The sequence below is a fragment of the Sarcophilus harrisii genome, chromosome 4 (assembly GCF_902635505.1).
Source record: "Sarcophilus harrisii chromosome 4, mSarHar1.11, whole genome shotgun sequence".
Lineage (NCBI taxonomy): Eukaryota > Metazoa > Chordata > Mammalia > Dasyuromorphia > Dasyuridae > Sarcophilus > Sarcophilus harrisii.
The window spans coordinates 292474080-292485584 of record NC_045429.1 but is presented as its reverse complement, the minus strand read 5'-3'; the positions used below and the strand labels follow the sequence as shown (position 1 = coordinate 292485584).

Sequence of the window (11505 nt, the reverse complement as noted above, 5' to 3'; positions counted from 1 at the left end):
GAATCAAGAAAGATCATAAGCTAAAGAGAATTTATTGAATTATAGGAAAACCAGAACTTGAACCCGGATCTTTTAATTTTAACTCATGCTTTTTCTATTATATTTTGTTGTCAAATATAAAGAAGAGCAGAATTGTGTTGTGCTGCAGCTCTCATTTTGATGAGAGATGGCAGATTTTTTACTTTATATATGAAAAGATTTATTAACAATTAGAGATGTCTAACAAGGAAATGAATTCCCATTACTCAAAGCATTCAAATCAAATTTGACTGATCTGAAGAGCAGTGTTCAGTACTGGGTACCACAGTTTAAGAAAGATATTACTAAATTTGATGGCAATTAGCATGATGAAAGACTATGTCATATGAAAATTGGTTGAAGGAATTTGTGATGTTTATTCTGGAGAGGAGAAGATTCAGAGAAGTCATGATGACTGTCTTAAAGTATTTGAAGGACTGTCATGTGGAGGAGAAATTAGATTTATTCTGTTTGTCCTCAAAGAGCAGAATAGCTCTTTGTTCCAATAGCAATGGGTGGATTTTTCTAAGAGGCTAACTTGGGCTTGTTGTCAGAAAAAACTTTATAACAATCAGAATGTCCTAAAGTGGAATGGGCTGCCTTGGAGTGGGGAAGAGGTCCCCTATCCTTGGAGATCTTCAAGGAAAGTCTGGATAACCACTTGTTGGATACTTTATAGTGGCCATTCCTTTCATGTATGGTTTGGAGTAGATGGCCATTAAGGTCCCTTCCAACTTGCAAATGCTATGATCTGTGATGGATGAACCTGTCAGGGAAAAGGAAGAAAGGATTTTTTTAACTGGGTGGAAGGCTGGATTAGATAATCTCTTAGACATCATTCAATGTATTCTTAAATTCAGTAAAAATCATCTGACCCCCCTGAGATTAAAGAATTTACATGAGTATCTACTATGTGATTAGTACACAGGAACTAATTGAGCCAGGACCAGAATAAGATCATAGAATTATAGATTTAAAGCTGAAAGAGAAGTTAGGGGCACTGATTGTGTTATACTCATTTTATAAATGGTGAAAGTGAGACACAGAGAGGAAATGAAGTAAATATTTATCCAGTACTATACTGTCCACTTGAGTAAACAAGAACTTCAATACAAAACTTGGTCTAACACCCTTTTTCTAAAACTCCATTACCTTTACCTTTCCTGCTATGAAATTTTTAATATCCAAGAGGCTGCTATTACTTCTTTCAATGCTTTTGAGAAGACCAAAGAGAAAGAAGCAAAACAGGAAGGTGAGGAAGTCGGCTAGCAAAACCTGACAAAGTGTAGGTAAGGTAGATAGCCACCTACAATGCAAGCATATAATGGATTCATGGAGGCACATTTTTGAATATTACTTTTCTTATAAATAAATACATATATCTATTTCCCATGACATATAGGAAACATGTTACAATAGTGAAAAGTAATACACAAGAACAATTTGAAATTTTCAAGAATACAATTTTCAGTCCTTACTGAGGGGACACAAATTTCTTCTTTAGAATATATCAGAGAATTCCAAGAATAACTGACCTCTTAGGCAACAAAATTGAACACATACTTTAAGCCAGCTCTGTTAGTGGTGTAGGGGAAATACTCCTGGGTTTGGAGCCAAAACTCTTTTGTACAGATTATTGTTTGGAAACTGTGAACTGGGCCTCAACTATAAAGGAATGGACTTTGGATTAAATGATATTAGAACTTCCCTAGAGGCATCCTGAGGCAACTGGCCTAGTCTTTACTCCACTGAATCAAATGATGTTAGAGCTAGAAAGAATACTAGATGTCATATATTCTCTCCCCAACTTCCATCTTCGCAGATAAAGCAATATAAACTTAGTGATATGAAGTGATTTACACAAAGTTACACAGCAGAATAAAGAATGGACCTGATTATAACCCAGATCTTCTGATTGTAGTTACACACATATGCACATACATGCACACACATAAATATGCACACATATGCATGTTCAGACAGGACTGTCAGCTATTTTTTTCCTACCTCCTCAGAATTTTTTTTTCTTTAAGGCAATGGGGTTAAATGACTTGTCCAGGATCACACAGCTACTAATTAGTATCAGCTCTTCTTCTGGAGGGCTGGATAGGTCCTCCTGACTTGAGGGCAGAGACTCTTTCCACTTTCTCACTTAATTGCCCTCAAGGGAATTCTTTTACTGAAAATCTTTTCTTGGCTTGGTAACATCCATTGTTACTTGTCCTCAATTCTATATTCTTATTCAACTACTTGTGAAATTGATCTAATAATGCTTTCAATATTTCATGAGCATTGAATATTTTCATGATCCATATTTCAATAAAATTCAAAATTTCAAATATTATTTCAATATTTCATGATCAAATGAGATGAAGTATGTAATATACTTTATTACTACAACACACTTCATAAACATCCGCTTAAAAAAAAAGGCATCTTAACATCATAGATAGATGGCCTCTCGAGGTGAGAAGATGTGTTCAAATTTAGTTTTTGACACCTTGTGGATGTATGACCTTGGGCAAATCATTTAATTTTTCAGTGCTCTGGACAACATTTTAAGAGACTTTGCAGACCTGCATCAGGAAGAGTTTCTTCACTAGGAATTTTCAATACCAATAAAACTTTAGCTCCATAAATTATTATTGTTTTTGTTGTTATGTCTTCCCCTCCTCCCCCCATGCCTCATTCAAACTGCTAATCAGTTAATTTAGAGACCAAAATTATCTTTGGCCCTTAAGTTTCAGTGCTCAATTTCCAGTGGTTAGTACATGGTAGGCCCTTAATAAATATATGTTGAATCCAATGCTTACAAATCCTTAGGAAACTTAATGGAAAGTAGGGAAATGGTGGTTGAAGAAAACCCTTTTGTTCAATGGGAAAGTTGCTATCTTTATCCATTTGTTGCTTTCCCATGCTAAAACAATCCTAACTTCACTATTCAGATACTTAGTGGAGTTAGGAAAGAGAACATTGGGATTGGGGATCACTTTCCCCTTACTGCTACCTGTAGACTAATGTCTACATGCAATAGTGATCTGTAAATCTGTAGATTTAGCTTTCGCCCACAACCACATCTCAACTTCAGTCACTCTTCACATACTACTTTCTCTCAGCAAGAAGTAACAATCATGTTCACTGTAAAACAGATACACACAGAGGCAATCCTTAAAATGTCCTTCATTTTTACTGGCATTAAAGACAGCAAGCATGGGGTTGTTAGGGTGAAGAATGACAGATGGATCTGAGGGAAATATCTGAGCATCAATCAGCAGTTTGAGTACAGAGTGCTGGTATGTTCTTGAACCCAAATCATCATTGTTATCAAGCAGCCCCCCTTTGTCCACTGGCTTCATTGGCCTTGTTATATTGCTGAGTTAAGAATATACATGTGCTGAAGATAAAAACAGGAAAATTATCATCCCCGAATTTGTTTATTTAAATCATTCCGTTGTCGATCTGGAAAGACCTGTCTTGACCATGGATAAATAATTTAGCCCCTTTGAGATTCAAATTTTTTTTCATCTGTTACATGAAGAGATTGGCCTAGTTGAACTTTTACAGTCACTTTTAGCTTGAAATCCTGTGATCTTGGACTCTGTGATCAGTAAAAAATCTATGAGGATATCCATCTCACACTTGTCTAACATACAAATGGGTACACGCTCATATAACAATCCATCTACCAGTCTGGGTCCCTTCCAGCTCCCTCCATCGTGTGTGTGTGTGTGTGTGTGTGTGCGTGCACGTGTATGTGTGCGTGAGTGTGTTTTTCCATTGTGATTTGGTCTTTTTCTTTGTGTTTGTCTCTCACACCCTCTTACTGGGTTTCTCTTTCACGATTCCTTTCTTTCAAACGCCAATCTTTTCTATAACTTTCTTCTTTCCTGTAGTTTAAAACTTTGCAATAGAGCAGTCAAATTCTGGGACAGTAATTGGCCACCTCCCCGCTCTCCCAGCTCCGCCCGTCATTCCTCCTCAACTCCCTCCCCTACCCGCTCGTCCCTCCGCCCACGACTCCCACCCCGTGCTGCCACTGCAGCAAAGCCCCTTTAGTGGCTGCGAGTGTGTGTATGTGAGTGTGAGTGTGTGTGAGTGTGTGTGTGTGCGTGCGCGCGCGCGCGCGCGCGCGTGTGTATGTATATGTGTGCTTGCGCTACAGGCGCGGGGAGTGTCATAACTCTGACCTCTGGCGGGAGCAGCGGTATCCGGGCGGTCGCGTCACTCACAGAGCTGGCGGCGGGGAGAGTGGGACTGCTAAAGGCAGGGCAACAGAGGCGCAGGGCATGGAACCGGCGAACCGGGTCTGAGAACGCTACCGCTAGCGGGCTCCAAGCACACCGCAGCCACAGACGCGGCTCCCATTCTGGAGCCATCCAAACTTTTTCTTTCTCTTTTGCCCCCTCTACAAAGGTAAAGTCCTGAGCGCGTGTTCCTTGACCAAAGACCGGGACGGAATAGCGGGGTGCGGAGAAAGATGCGCCCAGCATCTGGGGCTGCGCGATATCTTTTCCCCTGGCGCCGCGCTTCTGGATGAAGAGCCTTCGGGGTGGGGGAGGGGGCATGGGCTAGTTTTGGGGGACTTTGCTTCTTGAGGTTAAAGGGGCCACTTAGTTTCTCAAGCTTCTGACAAAACTAGGATGGGCTGGGAGTGCAGATTTGGGGAATATTCTTGCCTTGTTCTGGAGGGTGAATATGGGGGAGGATCTCATTCATAGACCGATAGGTTCCCCTTTTCCTGGGGGTCAGGGCTTGGTTTCACCTCCCCACCTGGGGCTCCTGGGCACCCGGCCGCCTCACTGAGCCCGGGTTCCCTCTCTTCTCTCTCCACAGGCGACTTACGAAGTGGGCGGACAGGTCGGCGGCCAAGCCTGAGGCTAGCCGAACGCAGCATGATGCTCAGAATGTGGGAGGCTCTGGCAGCTCTGGCGGCTGTGGCGTGCCTGGTGGAAGCCGTACGCGGGGGACCGGGGCTCAGCATGTTCTCGGGCCAGGCAGCTCAACCTGACCCCTGCTCTGACGAAAATGGGCACCCCCGTCGCTGCATCCCGGATTTCGTTAACTCGGCTTTTGGCAAGGATGTGAAAGTGTCCAGCACCTGCGGGCGACCCCCAGCCCGCTACTGCGTGGTGGTGGAGCGCGGAGAGGAGCGGCTGCGCTCTTGCCACCTCTGCAACGCTTCTGACCCCAAAAAAGCGCACCCGCCCACGTTCCTCACTGATCTCAACAACCCGCACAACCTGACCTGCTGGCAATCCGAGAACTACCTGCAGTTCCCGCACAATGTAACACTCACTCTTTCCCTGGGCAAGAAGTTTGAGGTCACCTACGTGAGTCTCCAGTTCTGCTCACCAAGGCCCGAGTCCATGGCAATCTATAAGTCCATGGACTATGGGCGCACTTGGGTGCCTTTCCAGTTCTACTCTACGCAGTGCCGCAAGATGTATAACCGCCCCCATCGGGCTCCCATCACCAAGCAGAACGAGCAAGAGGCTGTGTGCACCGACTCACACACAGATATGCGCCCGCTGTCCGGTGGTCTGATTGCCTTCAGCACGCTGGACGGGCGGCCCTCTGCGCACGATTTTGATAACTCTCCCGTCTTGCAGGACTGGGTCACGGCCACAGATATCCGCGTGACCTTCAATCGGCTACACACCTTTGGTGATGAGAACGAAGATGACTCAGAGTTGGCGCGAGACTCTTACTTCTACGCTGTTTCTGACCTGCAGGTGGGCGGCCGCTGCAAGTGCAACGGCCATGCGGCCCGCTGTGTGCGTGACCGCGACGATAGCTTGGTGTGTGACTGCAAGCACAACACAGCTGGACCAGAGTGCGACCGCTGTAAGCCATTTCATTACGACCGGCCCTGGCAGCGGGCCACTGCCCGGGAAGCCAACGAGTGCGTGGGTGAGTTGTGCGCCCCGCTGCTGTCGGGAACTTCGGGGCTCTGGGCCTGGGTTGGGGATGGAAGAGAAACGAAAGTGGGGGACGGCGTCAGGTAACCTAGGATGCAAAAACCAACTGAGGCATGAAAGGAACATCTAGTGTCTGGGGAGCTGAAGAGCGGGGTGCATAGGGTAGGAACTGTGCTGCGCTCTCCACCTTGTCTGGGGCAGAGAATTATCTTCTATGGAGTGAACTGCGCGCTTGGCATTAGAGCCGAAAGGACTTCGACTAGGTCCCAGGTTTCTGGTCCCTGAGACCGGTTCCCGCTCCCACCCGGTGGCACTTTGCCTTTTGAGCTGTGAAGCTCTAGGTGAGGTAGAACGTAGTTTAGGGAGGAAAAAAAAAAAAAGACGTCTTGATGAGATGCCTGCAGGCTAAAGTGTACTTCAAACTAGAGCCCTCAGGACATAAGAGGAACTGGACAGAATTCATTGATGCTTACTTGACACGTGTGTGTGCCCGCCAAATTTTGAACCTGCCGAAAACCCTCAGAAAAGCCAGGAAGGGGAAAAAATAATCACTGTCAGGCAAGAGTTCCCTTCTAGGAATTATTCGGTAATTCCCGATTTTACCAACCCAGAATTTATCCCCGTGAAAATGCTTGTATTACTTTTATATCTGTTTGGCTTTAAAGGTCTGATATTAGAACACATCAGTATTTTCTAGTGCCGACCTCCATTTGAGTAATGGGTTGACTTCCCTCTCTGATGAGAGGATAAAAGGAGTTCTAGGCCTCACTAAGTTTGCTTTGATTCCATTTCCCACATGAGAAATTTGAGGCAGATTGCAAATCCTATAAACAATATATGAGACATTTTTTAGTTTAAGTTTGGGTCTATATTTAGCATAGATGACCTTTTAATTCATTGTTGGTTGGTCTTTTTCTTTTTAAAAACGAAATTTGTTTTGTTTGCAGTATGTTTCTATTAATTGAAGAAACATGATGAAATTCAGATTAATTACCCTCTACATAGGCAAAGTATAGTGGAAGAAAGTTCAGGAATTTTGAAAATTTGAAAATTTAACAGGACCAAAAAAAAAAAAAAAACAAAAACAAAAACCGCAATAACTCCCTTCTCCAAACAAACCAAAATAAATAGGGTTCTCGGAAGTTACTTAGGTCTGATATAACCAAGGCCTAAACTTCTCACTTATTATTAAAACTCAGATTAACATACTGATTTCTACAGGTACACACAATCTTTGTTCACTGCAGATATCCATTGCCTCAATTTTCAAATTTGTAAAATAGTAATATTTAAGAAATATTTTAAGTTTTCTCTACCTCATAGTAAGTGGATGTACTCTTTTAGAAATTGCTGATAAAAATTAGAGTCAGGATTAAAAGTTACAACAAACTGTATCTACAGTTTGGGGTTTTGTTTGGTTTTTTTGTTTGTTTGTTTTTGGGTTTTTTTGGTATTCCTTTTTTGAGTTTCTGGTCTCCCATTATGTCTGCGTTCTCTCAGACACATTACAGAATTCTTCAGTCCCCATGAACACACATTTGGGGGTCTGGTTTTGATTAATTGTGTCATGTCATTGTTGAATAGTTTGTGCTTTATTACTTGTAGACACAGTCATTTGAACAATCTCCTGGAAAAAAAAAAAAAAAAAAAAAAACAAAACCTGGAACATTCAGTTCAAGCACTGGGGTAGGTGGTTTTGGGGAAACTGTGCCTTCCTTAGATCGCTAATCATCGATTTTTGCACAGAATACACAACGCTTTTGTAGTCTTGGGTATTCATTCTCTTTCTTCCTTTGGCAGACAAAACTAGAAAAGATATGAAGTTCTTTGGGCATATTCTGTGTAGAGATATATCCACATATGTCCTGGTTTTAGAATATTCTTCGAATTGTTTCTCCTTGAGTTTTAGTCCTTTGGAAATGTGCATTTTCTTCTTCCTCTCTCTCTTTCTTGGTATTGGTGGTGGAGATATTGATGGTCTTTATAAATTACTTCATAAGTTCTATAGTTCTACTTCATACATGTTTGTGGAAGATCATTTTGTCATATAAAAGACACAAGGCCAAAAAAAGACACAAAGTGAAATGCATAATTTAGATAAACTAGGCTGAACATTGGAATAAAGTTTGATTAGCTTGACTCCTTCATCCTTCTCTATTATCCCTACTGATGAGATTTGCCAGAGAATTTAGCAAGCTTTTTTATGTTTGGAGAAATAATCTGTCTGAATGATAGTACTTTAAATAAATTCAGTAGTTAAAGGTTTTTTTTTTTTTTTTGTTTTTTGTTTTTTGTTTTTTTTCTTCTCAGCCTAAAAACAATACCTTTCTTCACACGGACTGGATTGAACATTCTGACAAAATTGATCAGTCAGCTAATTAAGTTAGCAACAAATGAACCAAAAAAAAAAAAAAAAAAAAAGGCTAAGCTAAATAATTCATTATTTTTGTCCATATCACACCCCAAATCAGCTTGACTTTCTCTTTTTAATTTGTATTTGATAAATAGATTCAGGTTGAAATATTCATTGTAGTTATTCTAATTTGCAATGATTTTTCTCTCCAATTTTAATAGCTAAAATAACTTCATATCTTCATATTTGCCTTCCAGATAATGCAACAATATCAATGCAATGTACATTCCTTTCAGTCAGTTTTCTGGTGTCCTATAGATTAAAATCCAATATTGAAGAGACTATAAGTTATTAATAGTGAAAATAGCCTAGAATCTGAGTGATTGTTCTATCATCTTACAAAAATAAAACTAGTGCAATATTTTTCAAGGAATTTACAATTAAAGATTGAACTTTTAACAGAAATGAAAAACCCCTAAACAGCAAAACCTGCAGTGGTTATGTGAATTAATTAGTATGTGACAGGTGACTTCTTGAGAGGAAGTATTATCAAATCTTTACAATGCTGATTTTGTGCTATATATCCTAGGTTGCTGTTTTCATCATAATTCTGTCTTGTGAAACTAATTCATACTTTTTACATAATTTATCCAGGATTTTCATATCCTGAGCAAAAAAACTAGCAAGAAATAGAATTGTTGGAACCCACAGGGTAATGAAACAGATTAACCCCGATCTCTACATAGTTCATCTTTCCCCCCAAAAAAAAATCAAACACGATTTTAAAAAGATTAAACATTTTTATCTTCTTTATGAATCAGAACAAAAATGACATTATATAATTTCAAGATTTTAAAATATGATACATCTTTTGAAATGGGACCACAGTATTTTCATATTATTATAAAATATATGTTAGTTGCCTCTTTTTCTGTATATTTTCAAGGTAGAAATATCTTTTTGGAAAGGCAAATTTATTTTAAATTCAATATAGAATTTCTTCCCAGAAATAATTCAAAACAATGCAAAAGACAAGACTATGTATATATAATGTTACAATCCTGACAGCGAGAATAACTAAATACTCTCGCTCACATGTATTAGTGTGTTCTCATGCTTTTATACATGTGTGCATTTGCATTCATCCATGCATGGTGGGGGTGTACATCCAAAGGGAAATGCATGAGCAGTTTTTCACCACCTGGGTTTCTGGATTTTCCCCTCTTTCTTCTTCTAAGCATCTGAAGAACATATTGTGTTTCATAAATTATTGACATCACTTTTAATCAGCATTCCCACTGATGTTGGAGGACCTGTGTTAATATTTAGTGCCTGATGAAGCATAGTGCTTAATCTTACTATAGGGATATCAGCATGAGACCTTTCCAGTTTGTTACAGGACAAGCTTATGAAACTTGTTCTGCCACTCATTTTAGGGCTTTGTATCACCCCAATTGTAATTTAAAACTTATATAAAGATGGCTTTGCAAGGTGAGCTCCTTGCTGAGCCAGGGCTGGACTCCCGTGGTAGTGAGTGCAAACCTGCAATTTGATGCTCACAGCAGTTTCAATACAACTTAGAATGAATCAGTTCCCTTTACAAATGACTGATCTCCCCAGGAGTTCCCATATTCTTCCCATTGATCTTTCTGGGACTGATACAGTTGAAATATAAAGAAAAAGTCAGCAAAAATTTCTGCAAGAATGAAAAGGGGGGAAAATGGTTTATGGCAGTTATTGTTACATTAATAATTTGATAGTTTATCAGAAGGGGAAGGAACCTTAAAGGTCATCAATCCGGGCTATTTTTGAACCTGGCATCTGTGAACTTTTTAAAAATATATTTTTAAACAACTATATTTCAATATTTTTGGTTTCCTTGGTGATCCTGTGCATTTTATTTTGTTCATTTAAAATAATTATTCTAAGAAGGGTTCCATAGGCTTCACCAGACTGCCCAAAAGGTTCATGACACTAAAAATTTAAGAACCCCTGAAATCCAGTCTTCTTATTTTAAAGAGGGAGAATGGAGGATGAGAGAGACTGAGTAATTTAGGCCCTAGACTATAGTTTAGTGGAATGCTCTTTCTTGGGGTGCTTTTGTCAGAAGAGAGTAAGGAGAACTTGTGGATCTATCAAAGATTGGAGTTGGTTCCACAACTGATAACTTATCATAAGATAAGATATTGTATATTAGGTTTTAAGCTTTATCTTAGCTGTCAGTTTAAGCAAAATAAAGCCCCAAGGTTAGCAATGAAAGTGAGAGATTTGAGTATTTACCTGTGCATACTTATTACTCAGAGTTATTGTTAATGGATAAGAGTTTTATTAGCTTTACCATTTTACTCCTGCTTAGTTTTCTATAAAAATTTCTTTCCTTCAAAGGAGATGAAACAGAGCTACAAATCAGAAAGCCCCAGCTGTTTTCCCCTTTTGGCCTAGTGATATGATTGCCTGACTGCTCTCCAGCATCTTAGGGCTTCCAGGAAAACCAAAATAAATGAACAAATTAAAGGAGGCTAGGAAGGAGTTAAGAAGTGTGATGTAGTTAAAGAGAGGGGTTTGGTGGGAAATGGCATTTCTGAGTCCCTGGTGTGAAGCTAGTAAGTGCTGTTTAAATGTGTAAACAGTGTGGGTAGGTCATTTATCTCTGTAAGCCAGAGCAGCTGGAGCAAGCACCTCTGCTGGCATTCTCATTAGCACCTGGTGGGCAGGAACCTCCCAGCACTACCCAAATAACGTGGAAATATTAGCCCAAACAATGCATCAGGCTGCCAAAAGACCAAATGAGGCTGCTTCCGACTTTACCCAATAAGTGAAAAGTCTGTCAGAGTAACCCTACTGGGGCTAGACTCTGCTTTTTGAGGATCAGCTAAGCTCTCTGTTTGCCCTGCCCAGACTTCTCCCTGACCTTTTGCAGAAAAATGAGATCCTCAGAAAAGTATTTGAGAATTCATGTCCAGAGTAAATATTGGAAAGCAACATTTTGAAATTCAGATGTTCCCTGGAAAGAATCCCTTCCTTGCAGCTCACAGCTGGTATCGATATTCTTTCCTTGGGGTGAATTGTGCTTTTCATTAAGTGAATTTTTTGTCTTGGGATTAAACCAGCGTTGTAAACTTTTATGTTTACACTTCAAAAGTCCATTGGGTTGTTATCCCTGTTATCTTGATGGCTTCTACAATGTCTGTTGTATACAATGGCTATACTGTAATA

The 11505-nt window shown here is 40.3% G+C and overlaps 1 protein-coding gene across 2 annotated transcripts in view; it reads left to right on the top strand.

Annotated features, from left to right (window-relative positions):
• The first annotated feature begins 4349 nt into the window (after positions 1-4349).
• The window catches only part of NTN1 (netrin 1), a 441808-nt gene continuing 434652 nt past the window's right edge, over positions 4350-11505 (top strand). For both annotated transcript variants that reach the window (XM_012548684.3, XM_031965512.1), the window contains exons 1-2: positions 4350-4431; positions 4852-5928. In XM_012548684.3, coding sequence (XP_012404138.1) covers positions 4911-5928 — 1018 coding nt within the window. In that variant the 5' untranslated portion in view covers positions 4350-4431; positions 4852-4910. The remainder of the gene's footprint in view (positions 4432-4851; positions 5929-11505) is intronic.